Source organism: Plasmodium yoelii (genome assembly GCF_900002385.2).
Source record: "Plasmodium yoelii strain 17X genome assembly, chromosome: 8".
In the NCBI taxonomy this organism is placed as follows: Eukaryota; Apicomplexa; class Aconoidasida; order Haemosporida; family Plasmodiidae; genus Plasmodium; species Plasmodium yoelii.
The window spans coordinates 570,225-594,785 of record NC_036180.2 but is presented as its reverse complement, the minus strand read 5'-3'; the positions used below and the strand labels follow the sequence as shown (position 1 = coordinate 594,785).

The following is a 24,561-nucleotide window of genomic DNA, read 5'->3' as shown; positions in this document are numbered from 1 at the left end:
TAAATTTTAAAGATTAAAAAAAAAAATATATATGAATAGCTTTTTATTTTATTTTTTATAGCTACCTGAAAAAAAAAAATATATAGCTTGTAAAATAAGCTAAATCTTTGTCTTTTAATATAAATATAGCTTTAAAATAAAGAATAGTTCAATTTGAAGGCTTTATGTTATAAATTATGTAAAATAAAATAATATATTTTTTAATAATTATTTGCTCATTAATTATTTAGATTATAATATACATATATTTTTTTTGGGAAACCATAGGCATATAATAATGCAAAAATATAACTACGGTGATAGGATATATATCTATTATGTGAATTCACTCTATTTTTTTTTATAGGCATTTTATTATGAACAAGAAACAACCTTTTTACATACACTATTGCAATGTTATGGATTATATTCATTTTTAAAATTTATATACATATATTGCTTATTTATTTGTATATCTATATGGTAAATGTATGTATATAATGCAGAATATAAAACTCAACCCATCAATAAAGGGAAAGGAGCTAAGCACCTTGGAATCGAAGAAATAAAAATAATTGCATTATATATATATTTTTTTGAAAAGATTATTAGTCCTTAGTGTTATTCTTTTTGTGAATATATCATAAATAGCTACATTCTGCAACTGAATAAATTATAGATTTGTTTATTATTTCTCTATAATATATTTCATGGTAACAAAAATTAAAATTTATTGTGGGAATTTGAATATCAGACTAGAGTGATTTCTGCTTTAATTAAAGAAGAAAGAATAGTAAAAATTAAAAAGAAAAACATTTTAAACGCTAAAAATATGAAAAATATATCATATTGAAAATAAAGAAAGATATATAATGCTAAAATAAATATATATAATACAATGAATGATCATTGTAATTCTTTAAATGATAATTCCAAGAATAGTGGAATGGAAAGTAATTTTAGCAAAAAAGCTGTTTCGACAAATGGTGGCCAAAATGAAATAAATTCGAACGAAATAAGTTCGAATGAAATAAACTCGAATGAAATAAACTCGAATGAAATAAATAGTGATATTCTATATAATTTGGAAAATAATTATGAATCTCATAATAATAGTAATACCATAAACTATGGAATAGATATATGCAATAAAAATAGTATAAAAAGAGATATATACAACAATAGTTTGAATGAAAACATTATTGGTAATGTAGATAATGAAGGAAATGAAGAAATTATTAATAGTCCAGATAATTTTTTAACGATGTCAAAAAATGTGCACATATTCCACAGTGTTCAAATATTAATTCCTAAATTAAAAAAAGGAAAAAATAATGAAAAGGAGACATGTCAAAATAGAAACGAAACTCAAAACGATGAGGAAACGAAACAAGAAAATTCAGACAGCCCTATTTCGAAAAATAATGACAAAAAATTTAACATTTTAAATAATGTATATAAAAACTTTAAAATATACGAAAACGAAATTAACCAGATTGAAGAAAATAAAATAAATGACGAAGATAAGATAAATTTTGTTCCTAACAATTTAGTTAAACAAATTGATATAATTAAAATAAATAAAGATATGTCTGAATTTTATAATGATATATTAGAGGGTATAAACAATTTTAATCTTTGTAAAATTAGAAAATCTTATCATTGTATAAAAAATATATTTTTAAAGAAATATTATAATGAGAAAATGATAAAAACATTTATGGAAAATATATTGGTTAGTGAAATTTTATATAGATATAAAATAATTAAAAAAATAGAAATACTATTTAACACTACTGTAGAAGATTCACAAGAATGTATATTAAATTATTCTGTAATATCACAAAAAAAATATCAAAATTTTATATTGGATTATATGATTGATTTGCTCGATATAAATGGAAAAACATGTCCTTTGAAATTGGCAGTTCATGCAAATGATGACCATGATAGTTACAATTATAATACGGATAATGAAAACAAGAACGACAAATTACGTAGAACTTTTAATGCAAACAATCAAGAGTCAATTCTTGAGGAAGATCGTTTTAAGGATATTAAGAATTATGAAAACACAACCTTGATATACGAACAATTATTATGTGAAAATAGTAAAAAAAAAGAAATAGCAGAAATCGAACAAAATAAACATAGGCTAGAAAAAGAGGATAAAAAAAAGCATGCATCAAATAAACATATAAAAAACAGTTACATAAATTTTGATAATTTCCAATTAGCTTATGAGGATATAGATAATATCATTTATTATTTTGTAACACAAAACGAATTTAATGATATCGCAAAAAAAGCAAATAGTTTAAAAAAATATAATAATAATAACTCCAACAGTTCAATTATAAGAAATGAAAATAAACAAGGACATATAAATACGGTTATATATTTTTATTTGGATTTAACAATACCTTTTAATTTCTTATATGTGGTTGCAACAGTAACAGAAAGCGAAGTATTTAAATTATGGTTTCCATTTTATTCTTTCCCATTTAAGTAAGAAACAACATGATAAAATGGATGTATTTAAAACATGTTTTATTGGATTTGTTTTTTGTTCATCTTCTATATGTATCTACTTATGTAGTAGTTGTTACCTCGATGTGAGATCAACATTATGCTAAATTGGGAATATAATATTTATTTTTTAATATTTTATGGAAATTATTACAGGTTTGGTGTTAGCGACTGTAAAATAATAAAGAAAAGAGGATTTGGTGATAAAATTATTTATACAAGAATAGCAATGCCATGGATTATTAGCGATAGGTTATTAATGTGTTTGCCTCTACGCCTGTTAATGTGTTTGCCTCTACGCCTGTTAATGTGTTTGCCTCTACGCCTGTTAATGTGTTTGCCTCTACGCCTGTTAATGTGTTTGCCTCTACGCCTGTTAATGTGTTTGCCTCTACGCCTGTTAATGTGTTTGCCTCTACGCCTGTTAATGTGTTTGCCTCTATGGTATTAATTTGTTTTATTATTTTTTTCTATTTTTTAACAGGTATTTACTATTTGATACATGGATATGCGAAGACTTTGAATTTTCAAAAGGAATATATATATACACCTCTAGCGTCACAAATAGTTCAGGAAATGTAATATATTAAAAGGGTTTATAAATATATAATTTTTTTCCATGTTTTTTTTATTATTTTTTTATTTTTTTATTATTTTTTTATTTTTTTATTTTATTTTATTTTTTTTTCCACTAGATGAACCTCGGAGACGATATTAGCAAATGTGAAGAAATAAATATAACAATGTATGGATTGATATTGCCAAAAAATCAAGAGGAAACTAATATAAAATATTACATCGAAATATGTCCAAATATGCACGTCAATGAATATTTAATTTCCTTTTTAACAAAGTAATTGCATCAATTTGAAAAATTGAATCGTTGAAATTGGTGAAGTTGTTAAACATTTTTATATTCTGAATAATATGCGTATACTGGTGATGTTGTATTCACACACGCACATATATATATATATATATATATATATATATATATATATTATATTATATTATATTATATTATATATATACAACATTAATATTTTTTTTGATTTGTAGAGTTTTTGCAAAAAGATGCTTATCTCAGTTTATCACGGCATGTAAAAATTTCGAAACTAATAAAGAATATAATGATGAAATGAAAAAAAATAATGAATTTTATGACCAGTTAAGAAAAGTAGCAGAGGAGTGTAAAATATATAATTAACTCAGAAATTGTAATAATGATAATAATGATAAATAGAAGAAATAGAAGAAATAGACGAAATAGACGAAATAGACGAAATAGAAGAAATGAGTTAATTACAAATATTTTTATTTATATCACAATTTATGTATTTTAGTATTGTGTTTTATCTGGTATTATCTATGTAGATATATTTCTTTCTTTATTTTTTTTTGAAAAAAATTCATTTAAAAATATGAATGTCCCTTTAAAGTTTACGTATTAATTAAATTCGTTATGCAAGGACTAATAAATTATTTGTGTTTTTTTATTGTCTTATTTATTTTCATGTATGAATTGGTAGATTTTTTTTTTTTTTTTTGTAATTTATTTAATATTTTTTATTTTAAACATATGAAAGTAACAATTTTTATAGTATACTATATAGGATTAAAAAAAATAGTATAAATTTGGTAAATTTGGTATATTTGGTATATTGGTATATTCGGTATATTTGGTAAATTTGGTATATTTGGTAAATTTGGTATATTGGTATATTCGGTATATTTGGTGAGGTTAAATTATATTATTGTATTTGTGTAAGTATATTTATTTAAATAGAATAAAAAATTTTATTTATATTTATATAGTGAAAATAGTTAATTTTTTTGGATATATTGAAACAAAACCATGATAAAAATAGTTAAAAAAATATTTTAACGTTAAATAAAAATTGGCATTCTATTTTCTTCATATATATATACAAATATGCTATTTATAGAATAATTACATCACTCTTTAAATTTTCATTATATAGTATAAATAGCAGGATACAATCATAATAATATTTTGAACAATTTATATGTAATGTTTTGAACAATTTATATGTAATGTTTTATTTTTTACTTTCATTAATTAATAGTTTTATATTTAACAAGTTTATATTTTAAATGAAGGATGAGGGATATTTAATAAAATTTAGATTTGGAGAATTTATTTATATCATATAATGCTTATTATTAAGTGATATTAGAATTAAAGTAAAATGAAATAAGATGAAATGAAATAAACTTATAGTTGTTCGCTATGTGTGAATATTTAAATTTGTTATATTAAAATGGAGTATGAAAAAAATGTTGTTTTTTTTTAACAAAATCAAATATTTGAAAAATTCAAGTTAATAATTTATTTTTTCCGAGTTTCAAGGGACATATAAAATATATAGATTTACAATTTCTGAATTCAAAAAAAACAAAATTTTTTTAACTTTTTCTTGCATAATTTTGATATTTGAAAAAAAATATATTTGTTGTTTTAGTAAACCCTATAGTATGTTGTATTTTTTGTTTGTATGTGCAAAAATAAGGAATTGTAATACAATATGATGTTATTAAAATTAAAAGTTTGCCTATTTTATTTTAAACACAATTAAATGGAGTTAATATGCTTAAAGTATCTTCATATGCCCCATACATATATAAATGCGCCAATGTCAAAAATTTAAAACGATTTTATGATTACACACAAAATAAAAATTACTATGATGTAATTAATTTTTCAAAAGGGCTATATCAATATATGTGTAAATATCCCCACAAATTTGGTAAAACTTAAAAAACAAAAAAATAAAATAAATTCTTAACAAATGTGACATGACTTACAATATATAATGAAAGGAAATGGGAATATATAAACCTTGTTACTTAGAATTGTCCACCTCTCCATCTCTCTCTCTCTATATATATATATATATTATATAGATATGTGTGTGTGCATTCCCCATGTTTCATACGTAATAAATGTAATTAATAATTTTGTTATTTTATTTCTCCTATATTATTGTCTATTTTTTTAGATAGTTCATTCATAAGTTTTGCAAAAACACTATTTAATGATATTTCAAAAATAAAGATAGTGAATGAAGATAAAAGGGATATATGCCTTTTGATATTATTATATATAAAATGTAAAAAAAAATGTAAAACATTTATGATTGGTAAAAATGTAATTAAATATTTAAGCTGTGTTATTGAAGAGAATATTGAAAATTTTGATGAAGACGATCTTTCAACTGTTTTAACATTTTTAAGTTGCACAACAGATCATAAATTATATTCTGAAAATAATATAGGAAATAATATAAATAAGAATAAAATAAATGTTAAAATTACAAAAAAAATAATAGAAAGAAGTCAAAATTATTTATATAATTTTAAACAAATCAAAAATTTATGTATATTATATAGTTATTTATGTAGAGAAAATATAACTATAGAATTACATAATAATGTTCTTAAGCGAATATTTTCGGGTTTAAATAAATGTGAAGGTACTGATTTAACAAATATTATTTTTAATTTTTATCATATAAATAATTTTTTTTTCAACAATTTTTTAACAAAAATATCTGATTTTATTGCACACAACGAGGTGGAAAAAGGTGAAGAATTGGAAAAAAGTGGCGAATTGGGAAAAGGTGACGAATTGGGGAAAAATGGCGAGTTTGAAAAAAGTGGCGAATATGTAAAGAGGGCTTACAATTGCAATAACTCGATTTTAGACATTGGAGGGATAGAAAAAGGAATGAATGTAAGTAGTGAGAAAAATAATAATTATAATTTGAGTAATTTATTTAATATATACAATTGTAATATATATGTATACAATTTTATAAATAATTATAATAAAATATTTATGGAAATAAAAAAATTTAAGTTAATAGATCAATGCAATTTTATAGACAATATTTGGAAAAATTGTCGACTTTTATATGATTTTTATATACATTTTGAATATTATTTAAATAGAAATATAGATTATAAAAAGTGGTTAGAAAGATTGGAAAATATAATAAAACAAGATGGGTTAAAAATTAATATTTTGCAAACCCTATTATATGAAAACATATTTTGTAATCATAATTTAAAAGTACTTATATATTTATATAAAAATGGAATAACTTATCATAAGTATTATTTTAATCAACTTCGTGTTTTTTTGGAAAAATATATTTTAAGCATATTAGAAAGCAACCTTGAAAGGGTCGAGTTTGTAAAAAAAAGTGAAAAAAATGAAAAAAGTGAGCAAAATGAGCAAAATGAAAAAAGTGATGATGGTGATAGAAAAATTAATAACAAGCATATTTATATTTTACTAAATGTTCTATGTCAAATGAATGTACAAAATGATCGAATTTTAAATATAATAATTAATGATTTTAAAAAAAATGGTCAACATTATACTCTTAAGGAAAGTTTGTTACTATTACATTTTTGTTTTAATCATAAAAATGTTGAAATTTATAAATATATTTATACACATATTAATAATATAATGAAGGAAATAATAAATTATAAGAATATTATAATACCAAATAATTTTGGTTTTTTATTTTTTCCACCATGTCTTTATTTAGATAGTAATGAAGAAATTTATAAAATGTATATAAAAATATTTTTAAAATGTGGAAAATATTATTTAAATAAAAACAACGAAATTCAAAGATACAAATTAAATGATGAAATTTTTTTTTTGTGTTTAAGTTACAACATATTAATGTATAAAAGTGAAAATAAAAAATTATTAACAAAATTTAAATTAAAACAGTTAAAAATAATTTACGAATTTCTACACAAATTTGAAAATATAACAAAAAAAATTAAAGATAATAATTATTTGTGCTTAAAAGAAAAAACAAAAAAAAAAAACAAATTATATTTTTATAATTTTTTTTTTCAGAAAAATATCAAAATAAATAATATACTTAAATATGTTGAAATATCTATGAGCCAAAATGAAAATATATATATCAATTTTATTAATTTTTTTAACATACACAAAAAATTTTATTATGCTTATATAGGATATGAAAACTTATATTATATACCATCAATTGTGCCCTCAATAATAATCCAAAATTAAAGGAATTATTTTTGTCTCCTCTCTAATAGCTAAAACCTATTTGCGCACCGCATATGCAGCTATGCACCAAACCTATTTACGCAATGCATATGCACCTATGCACATAATACTGTATATATATACAGCTCTATACATATACATCTCTAACCACTTTTCAGCTTCCTCATTGCATATTCATATGAAAACCAGGTTATGGAAGTTGCTGGAATTGTTTTCAGTAAATTCACGTAAATTCCTAAGAAGGGGGAAAAATGAGGATACATAAGTATTAACATTTTTTTAAACTTTTTTTTCAACTTTTTCAATTTTTTCGAATTTTTCAATTTTTTCAATTTTCCAACTTTTTCCAACTTTTTCAACTTTTTCAATTTTCCAACTTTTCCAACTTTTCAGCTTATGTTTTGGTGTTACCTCGGTAGAGAGACTTGAAGCCGTAAACGCGAATGTTGTATAAAATAAAACTACATGACTTAATGTGTTTCCTTTCATTATTTAAATAATTTGTTGCAATTTCATTATTCATGGTTTGCATTCTTGTTCTTAAAACAAGAAAAGGGTAACTCACTATTTGAGCAATGAACGAACTTGTAATTCCAAAAAAAAGAAAAGATAAACAATTTACATTTTTTATACGATAATTGCAATATAAACAATGGGACTCTTGATTTATTTTTTCATGTCGATTTCTAAAATTTGTTGAATTATATGAAAATTTATTTAATTGATAAAAATTGGTACTATTTATATTTTCTTTGTTATTTTGTTCACAATTTTGTTTGTTCTTTTCACAATTTTGTTTGTTCTTTTCACAATTTTGTTTGTTCTTTTCAAAATTTTGTTTATTTTTTTCACCATTTTCCTTCATACAATAATTTGAATGAATATAATGCTTATAAAATTCAAAGAATTTATATTTTAAATAATCATATATACTCATATTACATCCTGAAAAAAAAATAACTCCATAAATATGCATACATAAGCCATTATAAAAATTCCTAAACCCTTCATATTTATAAATATTATAAAGGCATTTAATAATTCCATTATTTCCATCTTTGTTTGATACTATTAATCTAGTTTTAACAATTTCAAATGGGTATATAAATATGGCTGCTATAACACCACTTGAGCTTCCAATTAAAAATCGGATAAAAAACGGGATGTCTAAATTTTGCTCAATATTATCACCATCACTACTATCACTACTATCACTACTACTATTGTTATTATTTTTTTTTTTCCGATATTTATTATAATAATTATAAACATTAACTTTCATAAATTCATATGAATACATTTTTATAGATAGTTCAGGAATAATTTTAACAATGTTAACACAATTTCCTCTAAAAAATCCACAAAATGTTCCATCTTTTTTTATAATGTCAAATATTTCATAAATTGTTAAATTATTTGTTATTTGCATTATATATTTTATTCTATCTAAAGGGGCAGTAACAGTTCGAGATATTATTCCTGCATATGTTGAACTCAAAATGCTATTTATTGCATTTTCTTTATCTATTAATATGTTAAAGCTTTTTTTTATATCTTCATCTCTTTTATTACTACTTTTAACGTTATTATTTTTAACGTTATTATTTTTTGTATTATCACAATATGCTCTTATATTTTGGAATGTATTTAGGTTAGTGTTGGTTAAGATGTTTCCCCAAAAAGTATGGATATTTTCCCCACCATTTTTGCTTCCCTTTTGATAGTGATAATTTACAATTTCATGTTTTCTCAATAACTCATTTTGTAGATATAAATTTTGGATATTACATTTTTTAGAATTATTTTCATTCATTATATTTTCGCCTTTATTATTTATTAATTTTTTACAATCTATTTCATGCAAATATTCATTATATTTTTCCATCAATATATTTTTTATTACCTTGTTTAAACATTATTCCATATTTTGACGCTTTGATATTTTTTTCATTTATTTTTTTATTTTTCTAAAATAAGGCATGTATATATTATGGGCTAAGTTTTATACAGATCTATTTTAAAGCAATTTTTTATAATATAATTGGGTAAGAAAATGTAAAAAATGTAAGAAAATGCATAAAAAATGTAAGAAAATGTAAAAAATGTAAGAAAATGCATAAAAAATGTAAGAAAATGCATAAAAAAATATATGATTATTTTAATTCGACATAAAGTACAAAAGAATTCTAAACATTTCTGTATTATTTTATATGCTCACGTCGTTGTTCAAAACCTATACAAGGTTTATACTACTGATAATTATATATTTAATATTTTCTATTTTTTTTTTTTTTTTTTTTTTTTAATTCCATATATTTATATCAAGTGCATATGCCAAACATATATATATATACATACGTATCAATCATATAATATGCTAATTTTTGCAACTTATGCTGTTTTTGGGAATGTTATAAAAAAAATATATTTATAATACACAAATTTTAGTTATTTATGTATTATTTAATAATATATTTTTATATTTGTTTTCCTTATACGAATTATTTTTTTTATACATTTTTTTATACATTTTTTTTAATTTGTTTACCATTTATGTTTGACTTTTTTTTTTTTTTTTTTTTTTTTTTTTTCCTAATTATATAATATATTATATATGCCCAGTTGTAAAGCATACAATAATGCATACATACATACATACATATATATATTTATATTTATTTATTCACTTACTTATTTACTTACAATTTATTAGTCGAGTGTGTGTTTTGAATCTACATATGACATTATAGTAATTTGTTCATAGTTATGTAAATATTTTGTTTTCAAAAATTGCATTTTATATAATTATAATTATAAAAAAATGACTATATAGTTATTAATATATAATTGGATAAATTTACAAGATGAAAATAATGTAATAAAGATGGAAGAAAGCATTGATGGGACGCATAATTTTATAATATTTTTCTCATATATAGGAATAGGTTTCAATGTATAATAATAAAGAAAAAAAAGAAAAAAAAAAAAGAAAAAAAAAAAGTATATATTTATATTATAAATATGTGTGTGTGTATCATTATTTTGTATCTTAAATGGGTATTAATTTGGATAAATTATATATATATATATATATATATGTGTTTATACAAACATGTAAACTTAAGGTTAAAAATAATTTGAGTATAGGAATACATAGTCAACTGTCTTATTCTTTCTTTACTATATATCGAAATGTCTTATTATTTTATAATTGTATTAATATATCACATTTTGTAAAACCCACTTAAGAAATTATATAATTAAAAAAATATTTTTTTTTTTCTTATTTTAAAAAAAAAAAAAATAATTTAGGGATCAGCTTACCAAAAAGATAATAATAATACAGTAGAAAATAAACTGATAGAAAGATTACAACAATTAGACTTAATTTCAGATTCAAATTGGTAAAAAAAAAAAAATAATAACATCTTTTTTGCATCCTCCATATATTCATTTGGCTGATAAAATTTATAATATGCTGTTGCAAATTGCCAACTATGGTGTAAATAATTATTATTTTTTTTTAAATTTAATTTTCCATTTGGTTATAATTTATATGTTTTATATGTTTTATATTTAGTTCATTTTCCCGAGTCTCAAGAACAGATAAAGGTGTTTCTGCTCGGATGAATGCATTAACTATAAGATTAAAAATTAAATATCCACATTTATCTATATCAATAATCGAGAAAATATATCTTAAAGAGTTAAATAAAAAATTAAAAAATATACAAATTATTCATATTCAATGTGTTCCAAATAATTTTGATGCTCGGTAAGAAAAATCGCAGTTAACAATGTAAAAAAGTCACCTTTTTTTTTTTTTTTTTTCTTTCATTTTTTTCATTTTTTTTTTCGCTTTTTTTTTCGCTTTTTTTTTCGAAACCAGCTTAAACTGCATACAGAGAACTTATGTCTACTTTTTTATCAATAAAAATTATAACATTGCTAAGATGAATGAGGCCGCAAAAATATTTGTAAGGAAAATTGGAAAATAAATTTTTTTATCTGACTTGTTTACATGTATTATGGTCATATTAATATGGAGGATATGTCAATTATTCATTTCATCCATTTTTACACAATTTTATATAGTTAGGTGAACATGATTTTTCTAATTTTTGCAAAAAAAGAAAAAATAATACTTCCTTTATGTAAGAAAATAGACAAAATAAAATTTATTCAATACTAAAATAGTGTCACATATACATATTTTTTATTAACAAGTATTATTTTTACATTTTTGTAATTTTTTATTTTAAATAGAAGAACAATTCATAAATTTGAGATTAAAAACATTGATCAAAACTTTTACTATTTTAAAATAAAAGGAACATCATTTTTATACAACCAAGTAAATAATCTATAGACATTTTTAAAATATATGAAAATTATTATTTACTCAAATTATTTACAATATTATCTATTTATTTTTCTTTATCAGATTAGGCATATGGTTGCTGCATTATTTTTAGTTGGGAAAGGTCAGTTGGATGAACAAGATATAAAAACCATGTTGGAAAATAATTCTATCAAAAATAAAAAGTAAAAAAAAATACATTAAAAGTTAATATCTATTTCATATTTCTATGTTATCTATACGGACTTATGTATAGACAAAGGTCTCATAAAATGTTTCCCCATGCATTTTTTTCCCTATTTTTTTCCCTATTTTTTCTATTTTTTCTAATTTTTCCTATTTTTTCCTATTTTTTAGTTACAAAATAGCTGATGAATGCGGGCTGCTATTATACTCGTTCAAGTTTAGTGACATTAATTTTAATTTTAATGTTGATAATAAAATATTTTTAAATGTTATGAATAAATATATCCAAACAACAATACTTGTAGTTTCTCTTTGTTACCCATTAAAAATTAAAAAGCCAAGTGAAAATTTTTTTGAAAATATAAATGATGAGACTAAAGAAATTTTACAATAAATTTTTGAATAATAATATATTTGTTTAAATAAATTTTTGAAAAATAATATATTTGTTTAAATAAATTATTTTAATCTATATTTTATATTTTTTAAAATTAAAAAAAAAAAAAAAAAAAAAAAAAAAAAAAAATTATTTATGTTCATACAACAATTATATGGCTTAATGTTATATTTTTATTTCATTTAATTAACCATTTATAGTTTATTAAAATTTTGATTTTTTTTTAATACAAACTGTTTAATTATAAAAATTAAGAATAAAATGGGGTGTAGCCCAGCATATATATAATGTTCACATATATACAGTTCGTACGTATAACATTTTAAAGAAAAATTAGCATTCCTTATTTTGGGTACCGGATTAGTAGCATACATTTATTTATATATATATTTGAATTTTTTTTTTGTAAAAATATATATGGAAAAAATGCATCACTTTGAAAGTTATTTGTTTACTACGAATTATTATAATATTACCAATTTAAAGTTATATAAAAAATGAAATAACTTTGTATTCGTGTTAAGTTTGTCATTATATATGTAGTATATATATGTATGCATATATGTATATATATTCATTGTACGTTTTAATAGTAATATAAAATGGGAAAACTGAGCAAAGATCGTCGAGACATTTATTACAGGAAAGCAAAAGAAAATGGATATAGAGCTAGAAGCTCTTATAAATTAATACAAATAAATGATAAATTTGAGATATTTAAATTGTTTGATCCAAATAAATATAATAATAGTGATATTAGTGAAATTATAAAAAAATATAATGATGAATATTGTTATAATGTAGTTGATTTGTGTGCAGCCCCAGGGAGTTGGTCTCAAGTTCTTAAAAATGTTTGCTTATATAATTATTATAATATGTTATATTTTATAAATAAAAATAATAATAAAAATAGTAATATGAATAACGAACTAGATCATGATGATTTTGTGAAGAATTTTTCGTTATATATAAATTTTAATGATATTTTGGAAAAAAAAATTGATAAATTTTTAAAAAGTAATAATTATCCAATAAAAGAGCCTAAACTTGTTGCTGTCGATTTACAAGAAATAGGTAACATGAATTACATAAATATAATACAAGGTGATATTACAAAAATGTCTACAATAAATAAAATTTTAAAATGTATGAATGAAACTGAGAAATATATTGAATCTTCTGTTAATACTAAAAATATATATGATGAAGAAAATAACACATTAAATAAGGAAAATGATAAAATTGCATATGCACATGCAGTTGTAAGTGATGGGGCTCCAGATATAACAGGTATGAATGATATTGATGAATTTATTCAATCTCAATTAATTTTATCAAGTTTAAAAGTATGTTGTTCAGTTTTAAAAATTGGAGGTAATTTTATTAGTAAAATATTTCGAGGGGAATATACAGGATTATTAATATTTTATTTAAATAAATTTTTTGAAAAAATCTATGTTTGTAAACCTCAAAGTAGTCGAAATAAAAGTTTAGAATCTTTTCTTGTTTGTTTAAATTTCCATTTACCCAAATCGTCTATTACTTCATTATTCATAAATAGAAATGAGGTTTGTTATAATTCCCAAAATGAAAATGAACTTCGAAATATTCATTTAGAATTAATTAATGGAAAAGATCAAGATTTGCAAAATAATATAAATGATAAAACATGTTTTGATGATAAAATAGATAATAATTTAGTAAATAGTTCAGATAGCGAAAAGGAAAATAATTTAAATAATATGAAAAAAAAAAAAAAAAATTTAGATATTTTTAATTTTTATTGCTCAGATAGTGATGAAGATATAAAATATTTTAATTCTGATGAAGAAGAAAATTTTAATAATTATATTTCTTCAAATTTTTTATCAAATAATAAATTATTTTCTTTTATTGCAACACAAAATTATTATGATTCAGACAAATCTTATTTGTTACCTCAAAACTATATTAGACATGAACCTCAAATTATGCCATTACAACCTCCATATCTTTTATCATTACAAAATAGAAGGAAAGAAAATAAAAAGGTATGATTTTAAACTATTATTTTATGGAAACAAATAACATTCCACATATAAATATATTTTTTTTTTAATATTGAAAAATGGTGATATAAAAAATTAAAATAAAAGCTATTTAAATATGTACAAAATAGCTATATTTATTTTTTTGCATTTTCAAAATTTAAACATTGGTCTTATAGCCTAACTTTAAAAATGAAATTGCTTATGTATTTTGTTCTTTATAAAAATATGTGTGCATTTTTTTTATTTTTAAAAAATAATAAATTTAAACTGATATTAATTTTGATAATATACACAAATGTATATTTATTTGTTTTAAATGCGTTTGAATGATGAATAACTTAAATCGCTATATTTTAGTGACTTTTTTAAAAACTATTATAATGCATATAATATTAATTAAACAACGTTGAAATATTTTAAGAAATTATATCCACAAAATATGTTAATATAATTATATGAATAAATTAAATTATATAATGTCGAATATTATAATTATGGAAAAAATTATAAGACATAAAATATAGTATATATAATGAAAAGGACTAATCTATATATAATAATAGTTATATAGCTAGCATATTAAAAAAGGTGAGCTCTAGAGAGTTCACACACACACATATGCATACTACATGAATAGTACATGCATACTACATGAATACTACATACATACTACATGAACAGTACATGCATACACACACTTACTAGCTAGTCATTTATAAATACACACACTTATTAGTTAGCTATTTATAAATACGATAAAATTTGTTAATTTGGTCATATGGTATGTTACAACAAAAATAAACATTGATATTAATTAATATTATTTAACAACAACATTTGTTATAAACTGAAAAATTTACTATATATAATAAAAATATATTAATAACATTTATTTTCATTTATGGTATAGACATATGAATAATATAATTTTTGTTTTGTATTGAAATAAAGATACTTATAATTTTAGGTTTTTTTATTTTAAACATTTTAATAATTTTAAACACTTTAATCAGTTTAAACACTTTAAACATTTTAATCATTTTAAACACTTTTCGTGCTTTTAATTTTTTCATACATTTTTCATACATTTTTCATACATTTTTTCATTTTGATTTATTTGATTTATTTTTTGTGAAAGAGGTAGTAACGATTGGGGCTAGGAAAAAAAATCCACACATATAAACTTGTATATATAAGATTACAAAATAAAAAAAAATGATAAAAAATTTTAGTTCTCCTTTTCGTAATTAATTATATTTTTCTTTACCTTTTTTAATTATTTTTATTTTTTGTGTATGATATAAATGTAATTTTTCTATAATGCTGGAAAAAACAACAAATAAATAAATATATATATATATATATATATAATAAATTTTAAGCATCATAAATAGCTTATATTTTTATTGAAATATTATTCTTTTTATTTTCGTTGCGAATATTTTAAATTTATACTTCCTCTGTTTTCCCAATGAGTACAGGCATGTATTTAAACAAAAAAAATAAAATAATGTTTAGCCAAGCTAATCAAAAATGATATGAATGTACTATAGTTTCATTTTTCTATTTATGCATGGATATGTGTGTGTACTTTATATTTTTGCTATCTTTTACTTTATATTTCCTCTTTTTTAGGTGTTTATTTGCTAATTTTGTTAGTATATGTGTATGCATTTCTAAGTTACCGGATATATAAGCTTATAATTAGAAACAAAAGCATTTCATCTATTCCCTCCTCCAATTTGACGGGGGAGAAAACTCGATATTTTTTATTTTGTTTTTTGTTTTTTTGTCATATAAGTAATTTTAAAAAACACAAAAAATGGTACATGTATATTACGACAAGACATACAAGTATATACAACAAGAAAATGACTTTTTTTCCATCTTATTTGTTTTTCATTTTTGTGCAGCTCGAATTTTATCAACAACAATACTGACATATTTGGATATACGAGATGATGCAATAGATTACAACACATTATTATTATTCCCAAATTTTTATTTTCTTTTGATTTTACTTAAAACTATTCCAACATATTTTTTTTTATCATCCTTTACAATAATTATACTTTTTTGGTCTCAAGTATATTATTCGTCTATGCTTGTAACATCACAGCATTTAAAGTAAGTTCCTTTTTTTTGGCAATTTTGACAATTTTTTTGACAATTTTGACATTTTTTTTGACAATTTTTTTTTTTTTCACACACATTTCTATATATACATTATTCAGTTTTTTCAATATGCATATTTTTTTTTTGCCAAATCGTAGGTCTTACTATATATATATAAATTTCTCAGGATATATAATAAACTTATTATTCGCAATTATAGAATATTTATTGAGTTCTTTTAAGAATTATATATATTTCAATTTTATTTTTGAGTCATTAGTAGATTATTCAATAGCAATTTCGTTTTTGTATTATGGAGTAAAAGTAAATAAAAATGGCTAGCTATTGACTTTTGAAAAAAAAAAATAATAGTCTTATTTAATTTAATGTCTTTTTTGTTTAATTTTATGTCTGTTATTATTTTCTACATAGTATCCACGTTTTTTTTTTTGAAGGTTACTTCAAAGTTAAAGGAAAAAAATAAAGGAATATCTCAAAAAAGCAGAATTACACAACGGGTAAAAAAAAAACAAAAAAAAACATATATATAATACACTAATAAACAGCAAAAAATATTAACTATATTAATCACTCTTTTTTATACAGATATTGTCATTGGCAATTGTTATGTTTGTAATTTTATCTCTAAAAGGATTGTATTCATTTTGGTGTTTCACAAATGATGGGGAATTATATAAGGCACAGTATGATGTTCCAACATATGATGCATTGGTAATACTAATAACTTTTTTATTCCATTATACATTTTTTGTATCCTAGAATATGGTTATTATTTAATTTGCCTTATAGTTTTGCTATATACCTAAACAAACTCATTTCGTTTTTTTTTTTTTTTTTTTTTTTTTTTTAAATCCTTAGATATACTTTATTTCGGAATGTATTCCATCCATTTTCATAATTTATACCTTTCAGTCAAATAAAGACAAAAATGTAAGAACATAAAATAACATTTTTTTACAAAATAAATAAAATTTGACAAAATAAACATTTTAGTATTGTTTCATTTTATTTTTATTCTTATTCATTTTTTGACAGCCAATGAGTTTCGAATATGCAACTCCACTTTGTTCTCAAGTGTTCGATCCATATGACTATAAAATGAAGAAAAAAGCAAACAAGCCCCTAATTAAAAAAACGTAGCAAAAGCGTAGCAATAATTAATTTTACAAATGTGTTACCTATTTATATGGTTGTATTATATACATATGGTTAGTAGGCCCTTATTCTATGTTGTTTTCATCTTTCTATATATATACGAACGTTTGGAATGACATTTGTGTTTTTTTTCTCTATATATGTGCATGCACACAAATATATGCAGTTAATCTATTGATAATTTATTTTCGCTATTTTTTTTTTTTTTTAATTTAAATTAAATTTTCCGATATGATTACACACTTTAATAATATTTGAAAAAAACTAAAAAATGTAAAGATATAAAAAAAATTCAAATTATTGTCTTTCAATTTCTATATTTTTTGTATTAATAATAATTTTCAATTTTTAAAAATTATGTCTATTCAGAAAAAAAAATGAAAAAAAATGAGAAATAAAATTATAGGATTTATTTAATGCTTTATTTTTTCATAATTTCTGACAAAAAAAGCCAAGACAAAATATTAATGAAACAAAATGAAAAAAATATAATATATATCGTGTATCAAAAAAATGTTATTGTGAATTGTGTCAATTTAGGTTTCTTCAAAATCCTTGTAATATTAGGCACATATGGGGTTGGAAGTTCGCAATGATGGAATTCTTTATGGGGAACGATAAAAAAAAGAAAAAAAAAGAAAAAAAAATGTAACCAGAAAAAACAGTGTAAGGCTGTAAACTAGGCAGCATATTCGTTTTTTTTGTTTTTCTCTTTTTTCTCTTTTTTCTCGTTTTTCAAGTTGGGAAGGAACAAAGTGTGTGTACCATACATGTAAGCAGAAGCACGAAAGAGTATGTACATAAATAATAGACAGATATGTTTTTTATTTTGTCTTACATATAAAATTTGGATTTTAATATTGTATGAATCCGCATTTGGAAAATATGTTTCTAAGCTTGAGCAATTAAGAACTGGAAAAAAAAAGGAAATAAAGTGAAAAAAGAAGGAAAAAAAGTGATGTAAACATTACCAAGGTTATTCATTTTATCCATTTTATCCATTTTATTAGTTTTATTTGGCCATTTTCAGTAAGGTTTAGATAAGTGTTTACCTGACAAATTACTAATTTCTCTCATATCTTCCCCATTGTTTAGTATTTTTTTTTGTGAACCATCATATTTAACTTTAATGGATGTGATATTTAATTTTTTATCTTTTTCTGTGAATATATAAAACATATTCTTTGATATTACCTAAAAAATATGTAAACATGGAAAAAGGGGATATAAAATATTTTAAATAGTAAAATAAATGTCAAACAAAATTTTATTCATTTTTTTTATCTCAACTTACAATAATATTTAACAGACGTAGAGGATATAAATTAATATTAATAAACTCTCTTTGTATTAACATAAAAGTTTTGTTTGTTTGGATATATTTTTTAATGCTAATAAAAGAGTATGTATCACATGTACATATATAAAAGGGATATAATTTATTTTGGTTATTATATAATATGTCATCAAAATATGAATAATTGTTACAAGAATGATATTTTTCTTTATTTTTCGGAAGAGTAATAAAATGGAATTTATTTGGAGGTACATTTAAAATAGATAGATTATAAAGAATCGAAAAATTATTATTATTATTATTATTGTTTGAAAAAGATCTTAATATATTTATTAAACTGATTCTAAGCTGATTTAAAGCAATATAAAATTTATGAGCTTTGATACTATTAATGTGTAAATATTTATCTAGACAGCTAAAATTCATTTTATTATTTTTAAATATGTTATAACTATTTAATAAATCAACATATCTATAATTTGAAAATGTTTTTTTGTAATGTGGAAAATTCTCAAAATAAATATTTTTTGATATAAACACTAATAATTCAATAACTAAATAATATATATTTAAAGGTGTTTTTAATTTATAAAATGATTCAAATTTTTTTCGACAATATAATGCTGCATTATATAATTTGTTCATTTCTTTTTTACAATGACAATTATATTGAGTTACTAAACCCTTACAAACATTAATAATTTTAAATAGATTATTTAAATAATCGCTTATATTTTGAAGGAATGTTTTTTCAAAAAAATGTAAAATATATTGTAAATGAATTAAGTTATTTTCTAATTCTTTATCATTTATTTCTTGTAATAATAGTAAAATATTTATAGGACATTTTTTTTCTCTATACATTGTATATATATCTTTTATTAATGAACTATATATTTTTTTTTGAGCTATTTTTTTTTTTTTTTTTGGAATTTCATAATTTAATTCAAATTTTTCAAATGTGTGTAATAATATATTATTTTTTAATATATTTTCACAATCTTCACAAATAGTTTTATCATCTTTTATGATAAATTTTCTGTTTTTTAAAAAACATTTTTCTAATTCTTGTTCAGAAACAGACGAATATATTTCATCAGATTGATCTTCTTCACTACTTTTATCACTTTCATAAATTGTACTATTTCCAGAACTGAAACAACATGAGCTTATATCATCCACTGGGTTAAGTGCCAATACTGTATTTGTTGTTTGTTTTTCATTTTTATTAATTTTGTTTAATGCAAAGCGGTTATCTCTACCTACATCTGCGTCTGCATCTGTGGCCGCATCTGCATCTGTATCTGTATCTGCATCTATATATACGTCTTCACCTCCACGAGGTGGTATATTACTTGCCCGTTCGACTTTACCATTCCGAACCCAATTCGTATTTTTTTTTACTTGATCATTTTTCTCCTTGATTTCTAGAATAGGTTTTGATACATTTCTTTTTATTTCATTCTTATTTTTAATAGTAATATTATTTTTTGTCTCTGCTCTTGCACTGTTAATATTTTTTTGTTCACTATATCTTTTCATTATGCCATTAGACAAACAAGTTTTTTTGTTACAATTATTTTGTACGTTTTTCTCATCAATGTATTTACTAATATTTGCAAAAGAATTAGTATATCTATTTTCTTTATTTATTTTTATAATATTTTTAATATTTTCATGTATTTTATCCTGACCTTTATTCATTTTCGAAATAAAAGATTGTGTGTAACTAGAGTAATTTTTTATAGGACGAGAAATATTTATATTATTATCTTTATTTTGATAATTATTAAAATTAATTTTTATATTTGGTTTTGTTTTAAAATATTGAGAAGTTTCAATTGATTTAATTTCTGACTGTTCATATTTTTTTTTCTCTAAATATTTTTTCTTTGAACAAGAACAACAAACCGTATTTTCGTTTATCATTTTTTTAATAAGATAATAAAATTGATCAAAATCTTGTTTTTCTGATTTTTTAAAAAACATTTTATATAAATTTTCATCAAAATATTCTTTTCTATTTTTTATATATTTTGAGAAATATATAATTGATCTATCTTTATAATAATATTTTTTATAATTTTCATTTAAAGATAATATATATTCATAAATTGTATATAATTTTTTATATTCATCACATCTAGAATAAATATAAGACATTCTTTTATATATATTAAAAATATTTTGAAATATATCAAAACAGTATAATAAATATAATGCAAAATGTTCAATTGATTTATATTCTCTATCTATAGTATTTATTTTTTGTATTCCTAATACTCCCAATTTATGTTTATATGTAGGAAATTTAGCTAGTTTATTTTTGTTCATATATATTTTTACAAGATCTATCATCATTGAATTATCATTTTGTTCATCATAATTTTTGCTTCCACAACTACTAAAACTTTCACGACTTCTTTTCACATTAATTTTTTTTTCTTTGTTATCTTCTTTTTTATTTATTATTTTTTTGGCTGGATTTTTTTTTTTTCGAATTAACATGCCTATATTTAAACTTGAAAATTTAAGATATTTTTTCTTTATATTTATATAATAATTTATTAAAATATAATTTTGGTTACTTGATATATATGATTGATTCATTTCGATAATCATGTCATTAAATATTTTTTTAATTATATTTTCTTTTACATCTAAATAGTAAGAAGAATATTGTCCAATTCTATTTATATAAGACGGTCTATATAATTGTGTTAAGTTTTTATATCTATTAATTGAGGTATTTAAATTGTCTTGTATTTTTCTTTTATTCATAATTTTATTATGATCAGATTCAATACATGAATTATTGTTATAAATATCAAGTTTTGATTTTAAATATTTTATAAATGTATATTTCTTTTCTTCTTTGCATTTTTGTAAAAATTTTTTTTTAAATAAATATACTATATTATTTTTGAATTGGTTATTTGGACTTATATTTTTATAAAAATAGTTTAATATATTATATTTATAAATTATTATTTTTAAATTAATAGAACAAATTATATTAAAAGCTGCATCTAGACTATATATAATATGCAAATTATCATAAAAATTAGATTTGTTAAGATTATCATAACTATAAATACAATTATCAATTTCTATCAAATCTTTTTTATTTTCTTTTTCCATGCAAATCCAATATATATCAACTATTTCAATACCAATCCGTTTATATTCTTCATCAGAATTTTTTATTTCATTTTGACTATCTATTCCTAATTCATTATGAAAATATTCGGGTTCTTCAAAAATAAAATCTTCATTTGTTAATAATTTATCCTTTTTACAATCTTCTGTACAAACATAATTATTAAAATTTATTTTTTTCGAATCTTTATACTTTTCTAAGGTATTTGATTTTTCATTCAAATATTCATCCAAATATATTATTTCATTTACATCTTCATGCTCTTTTTTATTTTTAATATTTTCCATACCATAAAATTTATTAATATTATTATCTACATTTCTTTCGTAATAATTATCTTCTTTTTTTTTTTCAAAGTGTAGGTTTGTGTATCCTTCATTTTTTTCTGATTTATTAATATATGTTTTTGATTTTAGACTAAAATTTTGTTTTTCTTGATCTTTTTGAAAAAAATAATTATTATTGTTATACAATTCTTGTAAATTTTCAGATAGACTATTTTTATCATCATTAATAATAATATTATTCTCTGTAAATATTTTATCATTTTGTTGATTGTTTTTGTTATTATTAAGTGAAAATGTAACACTGTTTTTTCTTGATAGCTTGTTATATTTTATTTTTTTTTGTTTATTTTCATAAACCTCATTGTCTTTTTTTTGACTATTGACGGTGCTTCTTAAAATCTTTTTTCGTTTTCGTTTGGAGTAATCTGCAGAGAAAAAAAATGATAAAACAATGAAAATATGTGAAAAAAATGATAAAACAATGAAAATATAGTGAAAAAAATGATAAAATTATGAAAATATAGTGAAAAAAATGATAAAATTATGATAAACGATATATTTTTTTAATGACAAATTATATGAATATGCCTGATGAGGGTATAATAGAACAAATGCAATATGTGTATTTTGTATGCAGTAGCTTACAATAGTTAAAATGACTGTTTATACTTATTGGTTTTTGTTTTATATACTTTTTTCTGAATAAGCAATGTAATATTTCATTTTTGTACAAAAAAACACCTTTCATGTTCAGAATATAAATACTTCCATTTTGGCTAGTTACACAAATATATTTATTATTATAATTTATGTAGACTTTATTAATTGTATCTGGTATTTCCTTTCTAAATATTTTTTGCATTTTATTATTTGCATTGAACAACTCCACATTGTAATTATTTTCATAAAATGTGATAATACAGATATAATTACAGTCATTGCTTATGGTTGCAAAAACCATATTCTCTCTGTGTAGCCTTTTGCAGTTAATAACATTTTCCTTATTAGTCATTTAAAAAAAAAAAAAAAAAAAAAAAATTTAGAAATCGCTAGATCCAATGAAAAATAGCGAAATTAAATGAGAGCAAAAGGCAAAAAGCGATGAAACGAACATATATGGGATTCGAATACGATAATTGTGTGAATGTATAAACGAAATAAAAGTAACAAATTTAAAAGACGTACAAAAAATAAAATAAAATAAGATAAAATAAAAACGAATTGATAAATAGTTAAGCAATTATATATGTACTCACGTAAAATAAAACAACAAAATAAACAAATAAAAAATTTGAAACGCAAATATTGGTAAACAATATAGTTTAAACCAAGGTGTTGGCATTTTTCGTTTTGGTCATTCTTTTTTTCTTGGGTGTTTTGTTTTACATTTTAATAAAGTATGTAAAATGCGCACTTCATAACATATTTTAATTTATTGAGAAAAAAAAAACAATAAAAATTAAAATAAATAAAAATAATATTCAAAATGGTTATTTTATAAAAATATATGATAATATTATGATACATAAAAATTATAACATTAATAACGCACAAAAATAGAAACAATAATGATATATAATAATTCAATCGAAAAAAAAAAAAAAATATAAGTTAATCTAACTAAATAATAGAAACAACACTTACCGAGAAGCCTTACACTCTCAAAAAAAAAAATATATTTTTAAATATTGTTGGTTTGTTCGAAGTGTAAATATGCTATCTCAGGTTATTCTATAATTATTTTATGTTTTGTAAAAATATATAATCATTAATAAAATGGTATGGTTTTTAATAATTTGTTATACATATACATATACATATATATATTGAGTACACAAACTGATGTAAATATGTACGTATTTCATCTAACAACATATATATTATTTAAAAACATTTATTTTTGATAGATAAAACAAAATAATATGGTTTTTACACATATGATATGCACATTTTTAAGGA

The 24,561-nt window shown here is 20.8% G+C and overlaps 7 protein-coding genes across 7 annotated transcripts; 5 read left to right on the top strand and 2 right to left on the bottom strand.

The window, feature by feature from the left end:
* Positions 1-925: 925 nt before the first annotated feature.
* PY17X_0813500 (conserved Plasmodium protein, unknown function) lies at positions 926-3,715 on the top strand (the record flags this gene model as incomplete). Its single annotated transcript, XM_022955687.1, has 5 exons — positions 926-2,487; positions 2,665-2,760; positions 2,993-3,086; positions 3,204-3,361; positions 3,568-3,715. 5 exons carry the CDS (start codon positions 926-928, stop codon positions 3,713-3,715), a joined length of 2,058 nt encoding a protein of 685 aa, XP_022811932.1.
* Positions 3,716-5,116: 1,401 nt separating this feature from the next.
* On the top strand, positions 5,117-7,594 carry PY17X_0813400 (conserved Plasmodium protein, unknown function; the record flags this gene model as incomplete). The annotated part of the gene is made up of 2 exons (XM_022955686.1): positions 5,117-5,276; positions 5,529-7,594. 2 exons carry the CDS (start codon positions 5,117-5,119, stop codon positions 7,592-7,594), a joined length of 2,226 nt encoding a protein of 741 aa, XP_022811931.1.
* A 143-nt stretch (positions 7,595-7,737) lies between these two features.
* Positions 7,738-9,479, bottom strand: PY17X_0813300 (mitochondrial carrier protein, putative; the record flags this gene model as incomplete). Its single annotated transcript, XM_022955685.1, has 2 exons — positions 7,738-7,829; positions 8,006-9,479. 2 exons carry the CDS (start codon positions 9,477-9,479, stop codon positions 7,738-7,740), a joined length of 1,566 nt encoding a protein of 521 aa, XP_022811930.1.
* Positions 9,480-10,478: 999 nt separating this feature from the next.
* Positions 10,479-12,534, top strand: PY17X_0813200 (tRNA pseudouridine synthase, putative; the record flags this gene model as incomplete). The annotated part of the gene is made up of 8 exons (XM_022955684.1): positions 10,479-10,547; positions 10,907-10,998; positions 11,175-11,369; positions 11,484-11,571; positions 11,690-11,748; positions 11,861-11,948; positions 12,039-12,139; positions 12,312-12,534. The coding sequence occupies 8 exons, from the start codon at positions 10,479-10,481 to the stop codon at positions 12,532-12,534; spliced, it is 915 nt and encodes a 304-aa protein (XP_022811929.1).
* A 605-nt stretch (positions 12,535-13,139) lies between these two features.
* PY17X_0813100 (ribosomal RNA methyltransferase, putative) lies at positions 13,140-14,573 on the top strand (the record flags this gene model as incomplete). The annotated part of the gene is made up of 1 exon (XM_022955683.1): positions 13,140-14,573. The coding sequence occupies one exon, from the start codon at positions 13,140-13,142 to the stop codon at positions 14,571-14,573; it is 1,434 nt and encodes a 477-aa protein (XP_022811928.1).
* Positions 14,574-16,038: 1,465 nt separating this feature from the next.
* PY17X_0813000 (conserved protein, unknown function) lies at positions 16,039-17,843 on the top strand (the record flags this gene model as incomplete). Its single annotated transcript, XM_022955682.1, has 8 exons — positions 16,039-16,048; positions 16,203-16,367; positions 16,481-16,694; positions 16,841-17,006; positions 17,138-17,200; positions 17,289-17,414; positions 17,562-17,633; positions 17,739-17,843. The coding sequence occupies 8 exons, from the start codon at positions 16,039-16,041 to the stop codon at positions 17,841-17,843; spliced, it is 921 nt and encodes a 306-aa protein (XP_022811927.1).
* Positions 17,844-18,404: 561 nt separating this feature from the next.
* PY17X_0812900 (conserved Plasmodium protein, unknown function) lies at positions 18,405-23,614 on the bottom strand (the record flags this gene model as incomplete). The annotated part of the gene is made up of 5 exons (XM_022955681.1): positions 18,405-18,461; positions 18,697-18,770; positions 18,911-19,052; positions 19,153-23,027; positions 23,248-23,614. The coding sequence occupies 5 exons, from the start codon at positions 23,612-23,614 to the stop codon at positions 18,405-18,407; spliced, it is 4,515 nt and encodes a 1,504-aa protein (XP_022811926.1).
* Between the last annotated feature and the right edge of the window lie 947 nt (positions 23,615-24,561).